This window comes from Canis lupus, chromosome 21, assembly GCF_011100685.1.
Source record: "Canis lupus familiaris isolate Mischka breed German Shepherd chromosome 21, alternate assembly UU_Cfam_GSD_1.0, whole genome shotgun sequence".
Taxonomy (NCBI): Eukaryota; Metazoa; Chordata; class Mammalia; order Carnivora; family Canidae; genus Canis; species Canis lupus.
Window position 1 is genome coordinate 32,658,725 of NC_049242.1, and position 22,790 is coordinate 32,681,514.

The following is a 22,790-nucleotide window of genomic DNA, read 5'->3' on the forward strand; positions in this document are numbered from 1 at the left end:
TACCACAGCTTTCTAAGGTTCTATCTTTCCTTATCTATGGACAAGAATTCCCAATGATTGTTGCAATCCTTTTTGTCATATATGACAGCCTAATCCTTTGACCTGGTTTCTTTCACCTTTTCCCCATCTGACATGTATATTTATTGCAGCTCTAGTGGTCATCTCATCTGCCAATGACATAGGTGGCTCTCTCTTTGAGATCCTTGGTGCCAAGCATTAAGGACACCAAAATCTACCCGGGACAATCCCAAGTAATAATGGTCAGGTGCTGTATCTGTCACAAAATACGCACAACATTAAATCCCCAAAGATAAAACTCCCCAGATTGGAGGTAGGCTATCTCCACCTCTATCTCCAGATTAGAGGTAGGATATCTTCATAGGATATCAATTCCCTTGTCCTGATTACTTATTGCATATCATGAAGTGTGACTTAATACAACAACTGAGGAGGGCATGCAGACTGAGCCACAGGAGAATTATGGAAATTCTATCAGTTTACTTTGATCTGGACTTGCTGAACCTGCTCCTATAATACCCAGCACATAGTACAGGACCAATAACATATCCTATGATACTGCAGACTACACTAGTCTCCTTCATGTCTACATCCATAGCCAATGTCAAGGTGACCAAAGCCATCAGGGAGTTGGGCGGGGGGGGGAGCTCTGGAAGTGGTAAAAAGAACCTGAGAAATGTTCATGGGAGAATTCTGGGTATGATCTCAGAGAAAGTGCAATGAGGAAGCCAGCCCCATCCCTCTTCTACAGGTTATACAAACACAATGGCATTTTGGGAACATACGTACACTGTGTGTTAGTATTTTTGATACTTCATTTGGCTCTTTGGAGTGAAGAGGTACAAAATATTAAAAGAGAAGGAACTATTTCTTGTGTTGGAAGAAACAGAGGATTGAGAACCTACATCCTACCCTGCTGCCGGTGCTACAAGGTGAGTAGGAAGAAGGGCCAAATTTCCCAGCTAGGAAAGGAGGCTGGGTCACTGGGGCCTGGAAGGAAGGACAGAGCTTCTTGAGAGCATGGTAGGCTTGGGAGTATGACAGTGCTTGACATCTGGTGCCACACACAAAGGAGGAGCTCATCTGTCCGTGGAGATGATGCTGACTGCCCTCTCTAGCACCCAGTATTGCTCAGGGGTCAAATTAGAGAAGGCAAAATGATATGTCCAGCTGTAAGGTCAGTGTAGGGCAAGCTGTCAGCTATATAACAGATACTTTGCCTTCTTTGCATACAAAACCTACAGATTTCATGAGGGAAAAATATGTATTTTGTGGTTTGCAAGTGAAAATAAACTATTTTCTAGTTCAGGGGGGAAGAGAAGTAAAAAATTCCAAAAGCATTAACTCTGATAATCAGCTCAGGCCATTTCTGGGGTAAGAGGGGAGATGCCGAGCCTCCTACCTCTCTTACCTAGTGTCTCCTCACTTGCTCCTAATTTTCTCTCCTTCCCCCATATTGTACGTTCCTATCTCTCTTTCCTCTTCTTGTTTTTCTCCCTTTATCTCCACCACCTGCCTGATCTGTGACCTGTCTGAATCACCTCACCTGGGACGTATAGAATCTGTCTGTCTGAACCACCTGCCTCCACAACTTGCCTGACCTGTAACCTCTCTGAACTGTCTGACCTTCAGCCTCTTCTACTAGTCATCTATGCAATTCTTCACCCACATACCTGTCTTCTATTTGACCTAAGCTCTTCTACCTGCCACCCCCCTCGTCATCCTTGCCATTCAGATCTTATACTAGAGTTTGATGTGCTTACATTACTGCAATGATTATTACAGTAATGACAGTGTTGTCAAAATTCTGAGAAAGCACTTGCATCCAGCAGAAAAGGAAACTGAGACACAGAGTGATGACACAGATTTCCCAAGCTTATATAGGCCCAAGACTAGAAATCTGGGCCCAGCCTTAAAAATCTGCTGGCTGGTCTTGATTTTGTGCCATTAGCTAAAAGGCTAGTGCTCTAGTAAGACATGATAGAGAAGTCAATAAACAGACACTTAATGCACATGCCCTGAGTTTAATATAAATTTCAGGTTCTTACAGCCAGATAATATTTCTGGGGATAAAGTAGCACAAATATGGTGGTGTTCCACAGAAATTAATTTTCCAAATATCTGAAACATACCTCTTTCAGTAACAAAAGGCAATTGACTTTAAAATATTATTTTGAATGGGAGTACTTCTAGAACACTTCACATACCACCTCGTCATAATAAACAGAGTATATGGAGCCTGAGACCATTCTTTAGTAACATAAAGGAACTTGGATGGACCTCTATCGCTGGAGTGGACCGTAGCTTAGCCTGTCCTTTCACTGGATGACCTTGCAATGTGGCACTTTTCCAGGTGATGTTTCCTGTCTTCTCCCTTGTTAACAGCTGCCATTACAGAAGTCCTGATTCCTTGCTTCTACTCTGCTTACTGCTCTAAGGTACAGCAACCCAAATTTCCAAAGGAAACCATACAACTAAGCTTGTAGTCAAGACCTCTGGCTAGACACCTGAGTGTGGACTTGTGATCTCATGCTGAACAGAGTGTGTAGGGTTTATGACATCTGTTCTTGCCACTGCTCCAAGGCTTCAGCTGCTTACTTCTGCTTTTAGGATTTTGCCCCATTGTTAGAATTGTCAAAGACTGACCACCCTTATAAATGTACAGAGAACAAGGGAGCAATGACTTCAAAAATGTGTCCTGGAAACACATTGAAGGCCTCCACTCTGGTTGAAGGAAGCAGATAAGGAGACAAAGATTGAGGTAAACAGATTTGAGTGTTTTGATAACTGCACATCAGGTAGACTGGTTGAACAGTAGTAGATCTTCAAACAACTGAATCAGATACCCAAGGAAGTGATAGCTTTCCTAGCAAGTGTGTTCCCACGTTGATCTTAAATAGCAAACTCACTGCTCTTATTGACAACAGCAAATGCTCCCCCACCTTGATGAAAAGTTCTTGTACAAATTAACCATGTGCATGTAACCATGGTAATATATGCTAACTGACCAGAGTCAAATGGGAAAACTTTCATGGGTAGTGAAGAGAGAACTAAAGAGTGCCCAGTGCCCTGATGATTCAGGAAAGACAGAAAAAGCAAAGAGGATCCCAGAGTCTGAGATGGAAGGAAGAAGAAAGGAATAAGTGGATTCCAGTAACTTTGAAGTAAAAGCCAGAATGAGTGGAACCCTGAAAACCCAAGCCTTGGAGACTCAGGAAACTTAGGCCAGAGTTATTTTGGCCAGGGCAGTGTAAGGAAATTTAAGGCCCAGGAGTCCTATTTTCTCATGGACCAGGAGACTTAGACAAAGATCCTGGATCTGGTCTGAGTGAAATCAGGCCAGAACAGAGGAAAGAGCCTTCCTAGATGATGTAAAATTCAGGGAGCCAGACCTGGGGAATACTTGGCTTGGTTCCTGAGGACAGAGCAGATCTCTGTACAGCTCTGTCATTGCTGACCTAAGAAAGCCTCTCAAGGCCCTGGGAAGATTCTGAGCAAATTCTGCTGTTGAGGCCAGGCTATGAGGACATAATCATTGCTGGAGTCGAGAGTCACGATCTGGCCCACAGCTGTGGATCTGGAGACTATGAAGGCAGGATGCCCAGTATTTCCTTACTTAAGCTAAGATTTAGGGTAGGAGTTTAAGCAAGATACTTCCCATCTCTGGGCTTTAATTTCCTCCTCCACAGGTTAATGTAAATCTGAGTTGTAAGAATCAAATTACAAGCTCAGGCATCAAAGGGCTTGGATAATGATGTAAATGCTCTTTCATGTGAGTCATTATCTCTTCCTCTTCTGCGTCATTCTCACTAATGTGGACCACAGGAATGCCTATGCTTAGACATCATTTACTAAAAATATATCTCAGACTCCTCTGAAGCTATAAGCATCCTGGTGGTCTCTCGGTGCTCTGTGGAGGATGTGGACATGTGAGCAGAAAAGAGGTCCCCCTTGCAGTTAAATTAGGGCTTCGACAGGCTCTCTGTGGTGCCTACAGCCTCGCCTCCACAAGAGTCTTGAGGAAGAGAGTGTGTGTGTTTTTCATCAGTTGACTTGTTCAGAAGTACAAAATGAAGCCATCAAACTGTTTTCCAGTTTCACTTAGGATGTAAGACATTCTGTTGTAGTGCTGCAACCGTGGTCTCTCTTCAGAGTGGCTAAACCAAGATTAGGCAACTGTGAGGGACAGACAGATGTCAAAAATTCATTCCAAAACACCCTGCTGGATGCAGGGAAGGTAGTAGGGGAAGCTGCTTCTGAGACTGCAGAGCTCATGCCCGTCCAAAAACTTTCCTATCTCACTTTCAGTTCAGTTAGCTGTGCTATCACCAAAGTTCTCTTCATGGCGATGTAAGGTCAGTTGCAGATCAGAGTGTGAGTGAGTCCCTGTGGAATGCAGAGAAGCACCTGATGCCACAGCTTCCTCTGGTCCATGGCCTTCACGCAGACCTCTGACTTCCCCGGTACTCAGTAGGCCGTCACAGGCTTAGGAGCGGGCTGGAGGCTAAAATATCTTTACCAGATAGAGATAACCAGAAGAGGCTGGGTTCTAAGCCCTCTCCCCGGCAGGGCCTCAGGCTACTCCAATGATTGTAAAGAGAAAAATCCAGCAAGTGAAAGGCCAGATGGAGTCTTGCTTCTCCCACTGCAGAGCACAAGGAGAGGCGATATAACCTAGCCCCTGAACATGAGCAGGGTCAAGAACCCGTGCTCTGGTCCTAACTTTGCCAATGCTCTGCTGTATAGCTCTTAGGTGGTCACTTAACCTCTCTGTGTCTCAGTTTCCACATCTTTCAAAGGGGAATATGAAAGTGGCCTCCTCATAGTACTTCTAGGATAAACAGAGATAAAATGGAATAATCCATGTAAAAACCTATAGAAACAGGTAGAAAAATACTACACAAAGTGTTATCATTCAATGATAAATTGCTCAAAACGTTGTTCAGTGTCCTCAATCTTCAGACCCTCATCATGCCCAATCCCAGCTTCAAGGCATTGAGAAAGCCCTGTTTCTTATTTCAGTAGCTTTGTGTATAATCAGTACCTCTCTTAGTCAAGAAGACCCAAAGGATCCTCTGAGCCAGGATGGCAACACTGAGGTTCCTTATTAGGGGAGTCCAAACCAGGAATAAGCCTATAAAACATTAGGGAAAGGCCAGGCCACCTGCCCCTCTGAACTTCTGCATTAGCCCAGGTTAGTAAGGGCCAGGGCCAGCTCAAAATGAGAAGATAAGAGTTCCTAGGACCTTCACTAGCCCCACTGCCAACCCATAGCCACACAGTAGGGCAGCATGCCCCTGATGCTTAGAGAGCCCTGTGGGCCACCTGCACAGGCAGCACAGACTTGATGCCTGCACATGGATCACCTCCTTTCCTTTGTAATGTGTGTAGGAACAGAATCAAGACCTGTGAAACAAGCAGCGGCATTTTCTGTAGCGCTTCTTACTACCACTTGAGCACTGGCAATCCCCATGGTGCCTTCTGAACTACTGACATCTAGAGCTAGCTGCTTTCTGGTCACCTTCTTATGTAGCTTCCACAGGAGACCACCAACAATTCAAATTTAACTTTTTCCTCCCCCCAAATAGGCCCTTCTTCCCACGCTCCCATCTCTATGAATGGCAACCCAGTGGGCAAGACAGACCTGGGTGTCAAGCCAAAGGACCTTCTCTCCATCTCTTTCCATTACCAATCAGACTCCAAGTCCAAAAACTCCTGTGATCTGATCTCTTGAAGTCCATGCTTCCTCCTTAAACCCAGTGTTACTGATTCCATTCAACCACTCCTGATTCTCATCTGTACTATTTTGGTCTCCCTTCCTACAGCTGAAGTGACCTTTCTAAAATTGAATTCAAACCGTGTCCCTCTCTGCTAGAAATCCTTCATTTGCTCCTCACAACCCCCAAGACCAAATGCTAAACTCTGGAACATCATTTACAAGGCCTTCCAAGCACTCTGGCTCCATTCCCTAGTACACCTCACGTTCCTAGCATGTCAAGTTATCTGAAACCCCTCTAAGGGCCCCAGGCTTTCTCTCACTTTGGACCCTCTTACTAGCCATTCCCTTTGATTATTTGTTCTAGCCCTCTTCATCATCCCTCTTCACTAGCCTAACTACTTCAAATCTCTGCTTAAAATCAGGTCCCCTGGGGAGTCCTCTGTGAGGGGTTCTTCTAGGTTACCTGCTCCTTCTCTGCACCCCAGTGACTATCCCAGCACTTTATCACATCTGTTGTCATTGCTTATTTAACTGTCTCTCCCACTAGACCATAGGCTCTAATGTCACACTCTTATTCGCTGATATGTGCCTGACACCTAGCAAAACACATGGCACACACTAGGAGATGAATATATATTTTTTGAACATTGAGTAAATAACTGGATGGTTACTTACTGAATAAGTAAGTAGCCTAAGTATAAAAAGTTAAACCCCCTGAAAGCCACAACAGGCCTACTTATAGCATCTCCAGGGCCTCAGACCAAATGGCTTTCAACAGGGCCGGATGGGCCCAGCACAGACCAAAATCCACTAATACCAGAGGCCTAGCCAGACTTCAAGAGCCACCAGGGATTTCCAAGTTACCATTTCATTTTTGTCATCCCTACTTTTCTGAAGTCTCTTCTCAAGTATCACTGGGATAGATTGATCTAAGATATGTGGCAATGGTGCTGGGGGAAGCATGGTGAGGGGCAGATATACAAAAGAGCTGCAGAACCAGGGATGCAGAGCCAGAGCCATGTGCAGGGCTGAGTGTGCAGGCCGGGGGGGGGCGGGGGGGGGAGGGGGCATCAAACAGCTGACACAGCTTCAAGTACAGGGCTGATAGGAGGCGCCCAACAGCCTGAGGGTACCAAGCCAGAGAAGGCAACAGGACAGTGGGACAGGGCCAAGGGATACAGAAAGGGCACAACACATAAGTGAGGTTCCAGCTAGGAGGATGACAGAGATAAGGGTGAAGGGCAGGGATAATGGGAGCACAGCCGAGGAATTGTGGCATTCTGAGCTGTTACCAAGTAAATTAATATTTCTAGCAAGCAGGTGCATTGGTGGACAGGAAAGGCTCCAGTAGCTTCTCTTCAAGAGCTCTCAGTATCCTTAGCCACACAGCTACCTCTGTGGTAGCTGTACATTCTACCTCTGTGGTAGAATGTACCTGTGGGACATTCCTACAGGCTGTTCACCCAACAAACCCCACTGATTCAAATTCTAAAACCAATCACCTTTGGATTGTGCAGTCACATAAAATATTTTCCCCATTTTTGTTGCAGAGAAAAAACAGTTGGTCTTTGGATTCTGACAAATTTCATTTGAAATAACCCTCAGCCCTTTCATCCACTAGCTATAGGGCCCTGGACCCTCAGTTTCCTTGGCTAGAAAGTGGGGACAGCCACCTCACAGAACCGCAACACCCCATGCACCATACTAGGTGCAGTGCAAGTGTGTAATAAATTGGCTTTCTTTCCCTTCTACTTTCCCCTTCCATTCTAAATGAAGGCCAATCGGTCCCATTTTCAGTGTGCATGTGGGAGTGGGAATGGGCATGAAGCAGGACCTAGGTTGCTGACTCATTAGGATAAAAGACATGAGTCAGGGCTGTGTAATATCCAGGGATGGAACAGGGACACTCCGCCCCCCCACCAGTCATCCTCATCCGGTTCCCTGGGGTCTTGGCTGGCAGTGGGTCCCACATGGCCATGGAAAGCAGGCTCCATTAGTACCTTTCTCACCACACTTGGAGAGGAGTGCGGGATGGTGCCGTCTGGTGGGGGGACACCAGGAGGGGTTTCCTCCCCAGACGCCTGGGGCAAGTTAGCAGCAGTATTCTTGTCAAGTGGGAGAGGCGGCTTTGGACCTTCAGATGTGGGGTGCTCATCCGAAGCCTGAAGGAGAAAATAAGAACTTGGGTGGGTTTTATGGCAAAAAGCAGTAGCAGCAGCAAAGACGGATGCCCATCCTTCATTGCCCATTGTCACCAACTCCATACACATTGTGAACTGCTAGAAAATTTTTCAGAAAGGAAGATACTCTCATCTAAATTCTTCAGGAAACTACATCCTAGTATGACAGTCTTAGGATAAAATCGAAACCAAGAATTCTGGGCTGTCATATTCACCCTAGCAATCCTAACACTTCTGACATACATTTTGCCTGTGGGACTCAATGAACCCTAGACCTTTCTCTGCCATCATCAGGATGATTTGCTATCTCCTCAAAGGAACTGAGCCTCAGAGGGAGACATTTGAAGCATGATCTGACACTGTCAGTGCTAAAGCATAAATGTGAGGCCTTATATTTTATAATAAAGTTAAAGTCCATAGAGGTGCTTTGAAGATATAAATGTGATTACAGATTTAAAGGAGACACCACTGGGGGGAAAGGTGAGAAAGGATAGGGAGAAGGGGCTAGGATGAGAAACTCTGGAACAAAAAGAAAGGCACGAGTTACAGATGAAGACATGGAATGCAGCAAAGATCCCAGAGGTACAATCTGTACCTCCTCAATTGGCTCTTAGCTGAGAGAAGAGAGGAGCAGCACTCATCACCCCTCCAGGGAGAAAACAAGGCCTCTCCTGTGGAATTACAGTCAGCAGACCCAGATCGAAGTCTTGGTTCTGTCACTCAATATTTTATGATCTCTAGGCAAAGTGCCTGCCCTCCCAGACCCCCAAATCTGTGCCTATAAATAACAGATGACATAGCCTATCTAATACTATTGATAGGATAAATGATATCGTATATATAAAACATACCTAGCTTAGGAGGTTTGAAGCAAAATTTAAGTCTATAGCTGTGTGGTGTTATAAAGATGCTACCCACTAGCATCTAATGTATACCTTTGCTCCACTCCTTAAGCTCTCCCCTCCCATCTAAGATTCATAAGTTCTCAGCAAGGGAAGTGGGAGGTTACACAGATAACAGGCAGCCTCCCTTCTGTCCTGGCAGTGGTTCTATTGATGGACAAGGTCCCTAGTGTCATCTAGAAGGACATGGCTAAGCCAGGCCATTCTGGAGAGTATGGAGCCCAGATCCCTGTTGGGACAAAGTACTGTGATTTCTGGAGCTTTCTTGAGATGGGCAGTGGAGCCCAGAAGAACTTGAATGTGAGTTCTGAGTTCAAGGCCACCCTCCTGTGCCTCCCTTGTGGCTGGGGGAGGGTGGGGAGTAGCTTTGTTTGCTGAGTGGTCCCAGGACAGGCAGAACATATGCCCTGAGCCACCGCGAGGCTCACCTGTGCAGCATCCTCTTGGCTCTGGGACTGGACGGGTGCTGGCTGCCTCACAATGTAGTTGATCTGTCCCACAATGGTTTGCTGAAGATGCTGAGGAGATTTGGTCTGATTCAGCTGTAGGCTGGGCTGTTGAGCCTGAAGAAGAAGCTCCAGGTCCTTCTGCATCTCCTCCAGCTCAAATTTGTGGTGCATTATATCCATGTTCTGGGAACAGGCAGGCCCAGGAGGGCTCCCATGCTGACTAGAAGCTGGATGCTGGGGTGGAGGTAGAGGTGGCAGTGGCTGCTGCTGGGGTGGGGGTGGCAGAGGTGGCGGAGGTGGCAGTTGCTGCTGTGGCTGCTGCTGAAAGTGGCTGAGCTTCAGCTTCTGGTGGTGGCCAAACTGGACTTGGATAGAGGGTGTCTGTAAGGTGGGTTGGGCATGGGCTCCTTGCTGAACATCCTGCGGGGGCACAATGCATACTGGCTGGGAAGTTGGCTGTTGCCCCAGCCGCTGGGATGTGTTCTCCTGCTCCACGGGGGGCTGGGTTTCCAGCCAGGGCTGCATCAGTTTTGGTGGCTGAGGATTGCAAGGCAGCTCCTTCTCCCTGGGCAGCAGAGTAGAGCACTGCAGAGAGCCTAGCTGTTGGGGTGCCATCTCTGAGGGCTGCCTAAAGCTGTGGGCTGAGTGTATGCTGGGTGGGGGGACCTGGCCTTTGAGGGAAGGCGAGGCTGGGGAGCAGTGGGAGCAGCATACAGATGAAGAACACAGTGCTGGAGACTGGAACTTATGTGAGGGGTGGCTAAGAGTCTCTTGCTGAGCCACTGGGGACTGGTGGCTTTGATAAAAGGATGATGGTCCCTGTAAGCCTCCATAAGCAGGAGTATCTGCCCGGGACAGCTGTCCACCTTCAGTAGTTATACAGCCTGAAAATTCAGAAGAGAGAGTGTTTTCCAAAGGTATCTGCAGCTGTTCCCCACTTCCTGCTCCTGGGACCAAAGGACACCATGCAATAAACCTTTACCAGGTGTGTTACGATTAGCAATTCAACTCCTGACTGGGAAATCCCACCCCTGATCTCCAAGATTCAGTCTAGAACGCTGAACCAGCAATAGAACCCGCATGGACCTTTGGGGACCAAAGACATTTGAGAAATTAGCTCAGCTTTCTCCAGATGCTTAGTCCTCACTGTTTGTATCCCACTAGAGAAATCATAGGCTCCTTTAAATAGTACCCACTGCTTTCAAACACAGACTCAGACAAAAAAAAAAAATCAACATTAGGTGTGGGGAGGTAGCATGCTGGAGTGTCACAAAGGAAAGAGAGACGGCCCTGGGATAAATGACCAAGTCTCCAAATATAGGTGTGAGGCGTTGTGTTTTGGGCCAGGAGGATGTAAGGAGTAAGGGAGCTCCAACATCAGGTCAGGGACAATACTAGCACTGTCCTGAGGTCTCTAGACCCTGGCCTATGAGTAGACAATATCTATCCCTAGCTCAGTCTCACAGCTTCTTCAGCTTCTTGTTTTGATGAGGCTTACTGAGGGAAAGACTCAGCAGCTCGAGAGCCAGAGGTGTGTTCTGTTCACCTAAGTCCCTCAGTGGCCAGCATGGGGTGCTGACCCCCAGCAGGGGCCCACCAAAAGTCTATTGAATTAAATTAAAGGGAAAAGGGGAGCAAAACCTCAACCTAAATTTTATTCTTCACTCTGTCAAGTTCAAAAAGCTTTCCTAGACCTTAACAACCCAGACCAAGGCAGCAGTTGGTCATTAGCTTAACAAACCTACATGGGGCCCTCAACACAGGCACAGCCACAAGTTGTCTACACTCCACCTGAAGACTGAACACCAGGAAATCACTGCAGCTCAGGAATTATGTGCTTGCATCTCAGCTTCGGGCAGGGAAGATGTGTTGACAATGCCCCTCTGCCTCCCTCCCCACTCCACACCCCAATGCTGATATCCATTTTGTGCCTACACACACGAATACCCTTGTAGGACCACAGAGACACAGATTCACCTGCACTGCCATCCAGCATTCTGGAGAGCAGGGCCTCTATCTTGTTTCCTCTCCAGCAATGAAACCAAGGTAACAGGGCATTCATGCAGAATGGAAAGCTCAGATTTCAACTGGTCCTGTTACAAAAGTCCTGTGTTGCCATTGCTATTTAAGTTGTCCCCTCCTTCCGAACCCCCGCCCCCCACACATGCATGCACACACCCACACACACACACACACAGGTCTGCTGAATGACTCCATGACTACTGGGAGTCTCAGGGGGTGCTTTCTCTTGGGCATATGCTGACCCACCCAGTGAGCTAAGCAGACATGCTCTATTCATTTTTCGCAATTATGTAAAAGCCCACAGGGTGGGCTCTGGCTCACCAAGGGAAGCCAGCTGCTTGGTCCAGAAGTTAGGCTCCCAGGTGAATCTGATACTCCAGGGGGAGCCCGGATCTGTGTTACAGTTTGCCTCCAGCAATCGCTGCATCTGAAACACAATCTGATAACAGCACCAAAGGTCATTTCTTTGGGCATCTTGCACCTGAATGACAACTCCCTCTCCCTCACTCTTCAGGCAGGTTGAAGGGCTCAGAGTCTTTAGCCTCAGGTCCCTCATATGCTCATTTCTTTGCACCTTGGTAGCTTCACATCCTTTCCCCTGCTCTTGCCCCTCCCCCCACCAGGTGATCCCCTTCCTCTTAGCCGGGTTTAGACCCTTATCTTTTGGGAGCTTTGAATGGTCTATAATTCTCAGGGTATCACCTGGCAGCCCTCTCAGGAGTTCCATTCATTCTACCAAAACCTCAATGTAAAAGCCTATGGTGGCAGACATTCTCAGAACTCCCCACTTCCATCCTTCTGCCCACATGTAAAACTGCCCTTGTCATCCACCACCCTCTTCCTCCCTCATCACTTGCATCCATCTCCTATCATGAACTCTCCCTTGTATCTAGGACTTTGGCAAGCATCCAACTCACCCTGCCATCAGCCTAGTTTACCAATGTCCTGGTCACCATCTTGGCCTCTCCTTCCTGCATCTCCTTAGTGTCAATCACCTTCATCTCCCTTTCCAGTTCAGGCACCATACTCAGACCTTTGCTTCATCTAGAGACCTTCGTCTGCAATGACTGCCCCCAGCTCCAACTAGCTCTTGCTCTTTCTGAGTGCACTCTCCAGTCTCACAGAACTCCCCAAGCCCCCTGGGGCCTGATGAGCTGTAACAGTATCACTAGGGCCTAAGCCCCTCTGTCTCACCGTGGTCCGGTAGCCTAAAGTCAATCCAGCCATCCCGAAGCTATTTTATCTGGGGTTGCTTCAGTGATCACTAACCTTGGGGGCACCCCGCCATTCTTTTTCTTATCACTTCTTTTCTCCCTGGCTTCCTCCTCTTCCACTGTCCTTGACGACTAAAGTCCTCACTTCTCTTCTCAATTCCATGTACCTAGTGCCTAGCTCTCTTATCACCTCCTACTTCAGTGAAGAAAAGGGATACAAAAGACAAACTGCTGCAAACTGGTACCCTGCCTACCTCCAAACATCATATGGAGACCTTCCTGTCCTCCCTCCTCAGAGGAAGTACCTTTTATGTGTAGGGTCAGCTGGTTCACTCTCCATCCTACATCTCTATGCCTTCTCAGTATGCTCACTCCACCACATATCTCTATCATCAACCTCTTCTCCCAAATAAACTTGTGCAAATGTCTTCCATACTTAAAATCAATCTCCCAATTCTGTTTTCTTCTCAAGCTACCTCATTTCCCTTCTTTTCACTTCTGTTTCTACTTCCTCCCCTCCTCCCCTCATTCTAGATTTTCACCCTCCCATTTTGCTGGAATTTCTTTCAAAATATCACCAGGGACCTCCTGATTCCCATATCTCAATAATTCTCTTCACTGCTCACCCTCTTTCACCTAGATAGCAATGATAAAATTGATCACTTGATATTTGAAACTGCTAATTTCTGTGTACCACCCCCTCCTACTTTTCCTGCAATCCATCTTGGACTGTGCTTCTCACCCTCCTTCATTCTTCTTCCTCTGTCTATGCTGAGAATTATAGTATTTCCCTCAGTCTCAGATGTCTTCTTCCTTCCACAAACTCTTCCTAGGTGATACCACCAATATCTCAGTGACTCCCCCTCTCTATCTCCAACCCTGACTTTCCTTCTGACTTCCAGACCTATCAATCGATAGAAATTTTAGACATCTCCTTTGCGATGCCCTGGCACCTTAGATTCAACATATCACAATATAAACCCCACTAACTTATTTCAAAATTCTTGCTCCTTCTCCTAGTCTTCACCATCCTCACAAACCCAATACCTCAACATCATACTCCTTCCCTCCAACCCCATTTAAAACCAAACAACTGTCTCTGGAATGTCTAGAACACTGCTAATGTCCAGGCTCATGTATGAATCCATGACCTAACACAGAACTACAGAATTTCCCACCTGACTTGCCCAGAGGAAAGCAAGACCCTTTCAGCACCTGTCCTTGGCACGTGGGGTTTGGTAGAAGATACTTTTCACTTACTAACCCCAAAGCAGTGATTGATGAGTTGGAGCTCTTACCAGCTCTTTGCTGAACAGGAAAGGGACACTGGTCTTGCTGCAGACAGCCCAGTTGATGAAGTTCTGCACATGCTCAAACTGACGGTTGAGAACCATGATGCTCTGTAACTGCTGTTCCAGCTTCCGCTTTCTCTCATTAGTAATACCCTGAGTATGGACAGAGAAGGAAGAGTCCCTCTTCCTGTTCTTGGACTTGATGCCACCTGTTTGGGGAGTCTGGTGGCCCATGTATCAGTGTGAGCCCTTATGGGGTCAGAGGAGACTGAGCCCCCAAGAGGATGACAGTGCAACAGAGTGCTGCCATGGGTGGCAGAGACACAGAGAGGGAGGGAGAAGGTGGGTGGATTTTATAGTGCAAACAGGGAATGGGTGATAAATTAATGAGGACACAAACAAATGTCTAGATCTCTCAGGCATAACTTGTTTCATGACCCTCTCTTCTAAGGCTATAAGCCTGCACAGTCCAGGAAGGCAATTGCATTAAACCCATATAGCATTGATAGGAGTTTGAACTGACTTTCTAGCCCTTAAGGAGCCATACTCCCCAAAATAGACTGGACATTTTAGGATACAGGGAATTGTAGAAAGCTAAGGAAACTACACATCTTAATTCCAGCTCAGGCAGCTCTGAATGCTAGGACTAGTTTGATATGTGCCTGGTTTTTTACTTAGAGAGAACACTGACCCATCCGTGTGATTCATTTGTCCATATATACCTCCAACTCCTCTATGAGCCCGTTGGCCTGTTTGTTCAGCTCATTCATCAGAACCATCTTGGCCATCTTGATCTGGTTTTCCACCTTCCTGTGTTGATGCTTCACCTCAAAAATCCTATAAACAGAAGGGGACAGAACATGGTGAACCCCTCCCTCCAGGCCCATGAGGCCCTAGACACAGCAAATATAACAGCCAACAACTTAGAGGCTGTCTATGAATATCAGGGCCCAGTAGGCACCAAAAACAAAAAAAAAAATGAGAACCTTCCTCCACCCCTCTAACCTTTGGACAACCCAGCCCACTTGATCTAAATGGGCCTAAAGCTTAGCCAGGTTTTCTATAGGGAAACCTCAGGTCCATACTCAGGGCAACCTAGCAGCTCACCAGTTACACAGCACTGGAAGTAGCACAGAGAGTGAGTCATGTAATCTGTTCTCTTAGAAAGGTGGATATCCCCTAAACAATGCCAGGCAATAAAAAGAGCATGGGTAGAGACAGAAAGTGGACTAGTGGTTGCCAAGGGCTGGGGATACTGGGGAGAATGGGGAATGACTACTAATGTGTATTGGGTTTCTTTAGGGAATGAAAAAATGTTCTAAGAGTAGACAATAATAATGATTTACACAACTCTATGAATATACTGAAAATTACTGAATTGTACATTTTAAAAGGGCAAGGTTATGGTATATAAATTCTACCTCAGTAAAGTTTTTAAAAAATGGGTTTTGAAGTCACACAGACCTAACTTCCAAATCCAGCTGAGTCACTGACCAGCTGTGTGATCTTAGACAAGTCACTTAACCTCTCTGAATCTCAGTCTCCTCATCAGTACAATGGAGATAAGCCAACTCAAAGAACTATAAGAATTGAACAAAATAATGCATATAGATGCCTAACCCAGTGCCTGCCACGTGATAAGTTCTTAATACCTACTAATTTCTCTTCCCACGTTAAATATCAATGATCCCATATCATTTGTAGACTTATATGGAAGACACTGGGACAGTAGTATAAAAGGCAGATTGCCACTGACTTACTGCATCCTCATGATAAACCCATGATCTGCTTTATGCCCCCGGTCTCAAGCACCTACCTCTGGCTATGTTGTGGCCATCTTCAGAAGGTATGTGCTTAGGCCCAAACTCACACTGATTATCCTGACCTAGCTTGGTTCCATCTACCAAATGATGACCCAAAATCCTTTCACTGGCCACAAGATTTCTAAGTTCCAGGACATATGCCTACATCTGCTTAAAACCAGTGTTTTTCATAAGTACTATATCTGATAGCCTGGTATCAGGATCCAGGATGTCAGTAAACACAGCATCTTGAGCATTGGCAAGGGGCTAGTCTGTGTTACCTGTCCTCAATTTGCTTTGCAGATGTCTGTAGAGTAGATTTCTTATGAGCCACCTGTGTAGTCACACTTTCTAGAAGCATCCTCTGGTTTTGCAAAACTTCTTCAAGATGTCTACACCTAAAGGAGGAAGCAGAGAATAACCTGAGGAGGGCTCCGTCTTCTTTTGAGCAAGCCAGTCAAGCAAGAACCCCCACAGTGTATTTTCTCAGCCAGGCCCAAGGAAGATAGGATTATGTATAGGAAAGGTGCAGAGTCTTGGCCCTTCAGACCTCCAGAGAAGCCCCACAGCGGGAGCAGAGGAAAATCTCCAGCCTCAAGGCCCCAGACTGGCGTGGGCAGAGAGAGGATTTTGACACACTGGGAGCCCAGAGGTAGCAAAGCGGGGTCCAGAGCCCACCTCAGCACCCTGTGAGCAGTCACCCAGCCCCACCTGTGTTCTTTGTGTTCCACCATGAGGCAGCTATGGCACGTGAGCACATCACAGGTCTCGCAGAATAGCTTGAGCACTTCCTGTGTGTGTAGAGGACAGTACAAGGCGAAGTCCCCAGAACCACTGCTCACTCCTGTCAGAGAAGAGAGAGAAGGTGGACTTCTCTTGCTCAGGAAGACTCTCAGCTAAGTTCCACTGAGCAGCCCTCAGCCCTCAATGGACACAGGGGAGACACAGGGCTTGGAGGAAAGGTGGTACAAACAGAAGAGTCCTTTCTCTGGACCACTGAGGCTTTAAGAGAATAAGGAAGAACACGAGCTTCGCCTGGCTAGATTTGTCCAGCTGTCCAGAAATCATACACTGCCTGCCCAAGGCTAAGGAGGGTGCTTGCTGCTGTAGCACATGGATTTCCTACAGAGTGCTGAATCCTCTAAAATTCAACCTAAACCTCTTCATTAACCAGGATGCTATTGGCAGGGGGAGGGGGGCTCCAGGCCAGATCACATGGATCATTCACTCTGGTTCCTATGGGTGTGACAAAGGTTAACCCCCTCCCATAGTTCAAGTTGGGGGCAAAGACTGTCATCAAGATTGTCATTTAAAAGAAGTGGCACTGGATGGACACAGAGATGAGCCTTAATCTAGGTTGTTTAATTAGGCAAGTAAGTAACTAGAAGCCAGGCATGATTACTCTAATTAGAGGTGAAGGTAGGGAACTCAGCTAGCTCTCATGATAATTCACAACTACTCCTCCCTGCACATCTGGCTCACACTCATGCCTCCCCCCTCAAGCCCCGCAATAAGGGAGAGCCTGGCATGAACTGTTTTTTCCTGCAGGAAAGGCTCTGAGACCACCCCAACCCTCACCCCCAGTAGGGAAACAAGGTCAGAAAGAGCTACTCTCCAGAACTTTGAGGGTCCAGCTCCACTTTGGTGCACATGAGCTAGTGAGGATGGCAGGAGAGGTACCTGGTGGTCCCTTGTGGGCCCGCGGAAAGAGTGGGCCCCCAGGGGCGGGGCCATGCCGGTGCTCCTCTGTGCATGAGCTGCACAGCCAGCGGTTGCAGTAGGTGCACAGGATATGCGCTGCCCTCTTCTCCTTGCACTCGGAGCAGTTCTGAAAGTACAAAGGTCTGGAGTTACTGATAATGTCCTCCTTTGGAGCTGCCTCTATAGGAGATCCTATATGGTGTTCCCTGTAGGGCCATCAATTCTGGGGAGCCACCTGGGAGTGACACATGGTGGCTTGCAAAGGAAAGCGTCCTTTGTGACTAAAACAGTAGTGACTGGGTGACAGGCACTGATGGGGGCACCCAGTAGCACTGGGTGTTATATGTTATATAACATATATATGTTATATGTTGGCAAATCGAACTCCAATAAAAATATATTAAATAAATAAATAAATAAATAAATAAATAAATAAATAAATAAATAAATAAAACAAACAGTAGTGACCTCAAGGACTATTCCCCCAAGTCCCATGCTACAGATGAGGACACCCAAATGAGTAGGCAAAGGCATGTTCCCCAGGCCCATACAGCCCTCACAGTGTGGCCAACATTCAGAGGGTGATCCTGTGATAAAAGGCCACACCAGGTGCTAAGGAAGGAGAGGGGGACTTCCAGGGGCTCAGCCAAGGAGATGCCAGGAAATATTTTACAAGGAGGTGACTTCTGATTGGATGTAGAATGACAAGTAGGGAGCGAAATGGGAGAGCACGGGCAAAAGCCGAAAAGTCAGTATGCCTGCAGAAAGGGAGAAGCCACAGATATGGGAGGATATACAGCCAAGAAAGGACAAGTCCAGACCAATCCTCAGAGCCGTGCTTCCTTGCTGGGCCCAAGGAAACCTAGCCCTCTCCTGGTCCAAACGTTCATTCACTCGGTCAGCAAAAATCTTGCAGGGCTAATGTAAAAACATGAGTAAAAAAGGAGATTTGGAAAAAGCTGGTCTGTCTGTGCCTGAATATCACAAGCCATCAAAATGATGTGGATTCTGACAGCATTGTTTTCTTACTGGCATCTGACAAACCCACAGTGGGGGCGGGGGGGGGGAAACACACGTTTTAGTAATTAAACTATGAATTCCTTGAGAGTAGAGAACATGGGTATCTCTCTCCCTAGCATCCAGCAGATGGCCCAGCATGTGCCAGACATTCAATAAGAATTAGACACAGGATCGGGTAAATACATTGGCCAAATGGATCAAATGCAGTGGCACCCCTCAGAGTACCCCAGAGAAGAGAGGAATGGGAGGTGCTAGTCAGAAAGTGATTCAGAAACTCAGGAAAAGGGTATTAGTTGCTAAATACAAGCAAGACCAATGAACCCATTTAGTTCACACTGGTGTATACGTTTCAACTCAGGGGGAGAAAAAAGTACTGATATTTTCCAGTAAGAGGTATAAGAAAAATACCTTCATTTTACTTTCCCCAATTCAAATATTTTGACACTTTTTGGATAGAAGGACAGAAGAATGGGTGGATGGATGGGTAGATGAACAGGTGGACAGATGGACGGATGAATGGATGGGTGGGTAGGTCATTGGATGGATAGGTGGGTGGATGGGTGGGTGGGCGGATAGATGATTAGGCAAAGTGATGAAGGAGTAAAAAGTCAGGTGAAGTGACGGGTGAACAGGTGAACTTATGGACAGGGGCCCCACAGATCTCTGAAAAGGATCAGGTGTTTCTTTGTCCTGACTTACCCTGGCCATCTTGGATCGCCCTGTAGAAAAGCACTGCAGAAAAAAATGTTCATTTACATCCCTGGTAAGATATACTCGCTTACACCCAGGACAGGAGATGAGCTCTGGCAGGGGGACAAAAAAACAGAGTTAGGGCAACATGGCAGACTATACAAAAGGCCTAGACATGAGACTTCCTAATACACAACACCAAGGTACATGTCAATACCACTTGTGTCAAAATGAAGTACGTTTGATGTCATGGCCTGCACTTTTCATCTAGGTACTCTGGACAGGACTATCCCAGTGGGAGCCAGCCCTACAGACCTACTCACATCTGGTCTGGTCCTACCTTCCTGCCCTCCTCACAAGCCATGCTATCAAAGGCCCAACCCTGTTATGGTTCTGATAACTGGGTGCCTTCTTGCTGCTCCCACTCCTCATTCCCAGGCTCTGAGAGCCCAGTTCCTGCTACCAGATAAGCTCCAGGGGGTCAGTTTAGCCCAGTGCACAGTTTCAGTAGAACTAAGGTTATCACACAGCAAAACTATTTTAAAGACCTCAAAGCTAGAGCTTCAAGCAAACTCTCCCCAGAGAAAGCAAAACCTCCCTGCCTGCTCATCTAGGAGGTATTTTTCTCTTACTACCGCCAATACCAGTCTGCCCATGGGACTCAGCTTTTTCTGGGCCTTCTCCTTCTATCCATGTTGCATCCCCTGTACATGTCTCACATGTGAACATGACCACATTGTCTTACCCTTTCCCGAGAGAAATGTAACAGTCTCCAATACTTTCCTTAGCCTAGGAGGTTCCTGAACAACATAAGCATCATGAGACTGCCACCCTGAAGACTCTAGTGCTCTTCAGGCCCACCCCAAGAGCAGGAAGGCCACTGGATGCAGGGAAATGAGGCTGCCTGTGTGCAAGCATAAGAGCCACCTGCAAAGTGGTGGCTATGGCAGTGAATGCAGCACTACCAACACAATCTTCTCAGCCTCATATCATCGAAATGATACAATGGCAGTTGCAGCCAGACCAGTTACAGTCTAAATACCAGGTTTACCACCCAGTGACCCTGGTTGGGCAAGTCTCTTAATCTCACTATGCTCCTCCAGTTTCTTCATGTGTAAAATAGGAAAGGAAAGTAAGAGTTGCCATGAGGTTTCAATTAAATAATACTTGAGAAAGCACCTGATCCCCCACGAATGTTGACTTTTAATTCAAAAGATTTCTCAAAGCTCATTCACAGCAAGGCAATGACCTCAATTATCAGCTCTCCCAGCTGATGGAAGTCAGAGAGTCTGAGAGGTAGAGTGAGAACATGGCCACAAGTTCTTCTGCCCCTGCATCCATGCTCTTGCAATCCTAACCATTAAAAGGTGGAGTCTATTCTCCACCCTTGGAAGCTAGGCTGTTTTCATGACCTGCTCTGGCCAACAGAGTGCAGCAGAAGTGACAATGAACAAGTTCCAAGCCTAGACCTCAAGTGGCTTTGTAGGATTCTGCTCTGCTCTCAGAACTCTAAGATCACCACATGAACAACCCCAAGTTACATTGCTGGAAGATGAGAGGCCATGCAGATCAATGCCTCATTGTCTCAGGGGCTCACTAGAAGCCATCATAAACCAGTTAGCCCCAGCTAACACCCTAGCTGAACACAGCTCACAGAGGTGAGCACAGCTAAGGTTAGCCAAGCCCAGCCAAGCCTAGCCAAGCCCTGAAGAACCACCCAGAGAGTCCCAGTCCAAATTGCTGACCTATAGAATCATCAATAAAATACAATTTTTTAAACTACTAAGTCTTGAGTGTCTTATAATGCAGCAAAAGCTAACTGATCTATCTCAGAAAAATCAAAATCCACAACATCATGCAAAGTAATAATTCAATACTCTTTCTCCCCTCCCCCTGCCAAGTCCCCCATTGAAGAAACCCTCCCCCAGCCTTCACAGAGCCATGGATCTGCAATCTCCTAAATATTTTCCTGCCTGTCAAACACAGTGGCCAGAGGTGAAGAAGAATGCTCTTCACAGGTGTCACCATCCAGGGGACTGTCCCTCTCTTCCACTTCACTCATCCTGGAGAGACCCTCTCATCTATCCCCAGGTCAGAAATGCTTCTCTAATTGTTGAAAATGATTTCCACAAGGCTTCTAAGCCCATAGCAACAGATGCCCAAACATTAGTCTCATTAGCATCATGAAAAAAGAGAAATAACTGAGGAGATCAGACAAGGCCTCATAGCACATCCTCTACTATTCCTGGCCTGAAATGACAAAGCTCTCATCTTCAGCCTTACATCTCCTTCTAAGCTGGCCTTACCTCTCTTTAGTCTCACCTTCAGCCTCACACACCCTGTGTCCTTGCCAGGGCAAATATCTCTGCTGTCTTCTGAATACCCAACCTCTGTTTGTGTAAGTACTGTCCCCTCTCTTGAAGTACTCTCTCACTCCCCTCCTTTTCAACTCCTATTCATCCTTTCAAACCTGTTTAAATGTTCTACCTTGGAGAAGCAGAGTTGATTTCCCTCAGGATGAGTTAATTATTCCCTCTTCTGGGTCCCAACACACCCCGAACATCCTTCTAGTATGACAAATATCACATTGCATTTTAACTATCTGTTCATATGTCTGCATACAAAAATAATCCACGATTAGCACTAAAGGATGTTGCATAATTTTTAGCAGATTGGACAATTAAATTTCTTTGGGTTTGGGTATCCCATGCATATTCCTTGCACTCACAGCCACTGAACAGTAGTAAGAAGTCACCTGGAAGTTTTCAGTGTGATGAGAAAAAAATGATAAAGGATGATAAAAGAATCAGGTATGATCCAGAGCAGAGGTGTGGTGCTTGGGAAAGGCTGTGAATTGGGAAATGTGGGTTCCAGGCCCAGGGATGGCACTATCTGTGTAACCTTAGATAAGTGACCCCTTCCCTCTGAACCTTATTTTCTAGATCCTTAAAATGAGGGAAATAAGGAATAGTAGGGAAGTGTGAATTATCCAACCCTCTTCCTCTGCCTCCTGCACCCAAGCTTCAGAAATATTCCCCTGATCAAGACTGGATGGGGCAGATAGCCAGTAGCTTGCCTCTCTCACCTTTGCCAGCAAGTTAGGGGACAGCCTTATGGCCTAGAGGAGGTCTCCATCTAAAAACTCATCCCATCTAAAGAAGGGATGCTGTGGCAGACAACAGAAATGGAAAACCTCAGCAATCCCGCAAGCAGGTCCGAGGGAGGCCGTGGGGTGCAGAGCGGACACAGAAGACATGTGCTCTCTTTGGGTCACAAGATATGTTTTTGTTTTTAAGATTTATTTATTAGAGAGAGAGAGAGAGAGTGAAAGAGAGTGTACAAGCGGGAGAGACAGAGAAAGGAGAGAGAGTCTCAAGTAGACACCATGCTGAGCACGGAGCCCGATGCGGTGCTCAATCTCACGGTCCTGAGATCATGACCTATGCAGAAACCAAGAGTAGGATGCTTAACTGACTGCACTACCCAGGCGCCTTGGGTCACAACATCTTTGTCCAGAAATTCTCATCTTCACTCAGAAGGTCCCTAGCCCAAATCAAGCTGTGTCAACCTTGAACTTCTATTCCAAGAGGGTTCCCCCATTCTTCAATGTGAAAACCAAAACAAAGTTTCATTTTATTATGTTTTTGCTTTTTGTAGACTCCACGCCCAGTATGGAGCCCAATGCCAGGCTTGAACTCACAACCTCAAGATCAAGACCTGAGCTGAGATCAAGAGTCAGACACTCAACTGACTAAGGCACCCAGGCACACCCAAAGTTTTA

At 46.7% G+C, this 22,790-nt stretch overlaps 1 protein-coding gene across 7 annotated transcripts in view; it reads right to left on the reverse strand.

Annotated features, from left to right (window-relative positions):
* TRIM66 (tripartite motif containing 66) overlaps window positions 1–22,790 on the reverse strand; it is a 57,680-nt gene that overhangs the window by 16,579 nt on the left and 18,311 nt on the right. For all 7 annotated transcript variants that reach the window (XM_038568983.1, XM_038568984.1, XM_038568982.1 and 4 more), the window contains 9 exons: window positions 19,019–19,122; window positions 17,279–17,426; window positions 16,310–16,442; window positions 15,880–15,996; window positions 14,519–14,633; window positions 13,803–13,949; window positions 11,612–11,729; window positions 9,248–10,152; window positions 7,738–7,899 (listed from right to left, as the gene is read on the reverse strand). In XM_038568983.1, coding sequence (XP_038424911.1) covers window positions 7,738–7,899; window positions 9,248–10,152; window positions 11,612–11,729; window positions 13,803–13,949; window positions 14,519–14,633; window positions 15,880–15,996; window positions 16,310–16,442; window positions 17,279–17,426; window positions 19,019–19,122 — 1,949 coding nt within the window. The remainder of the gene's footprint in view (window positions 1–7,737; window positions 7,900–9,247; window positions 10,153–11,611; window positions 11,730–13,802; window positions 13,950–14,518; window positions 14,634–15,879; window positions 15,997–16,309; window positions 16,443–17,278; window positions 17,427–19,018; window positions 19,123–22,790) is intronic.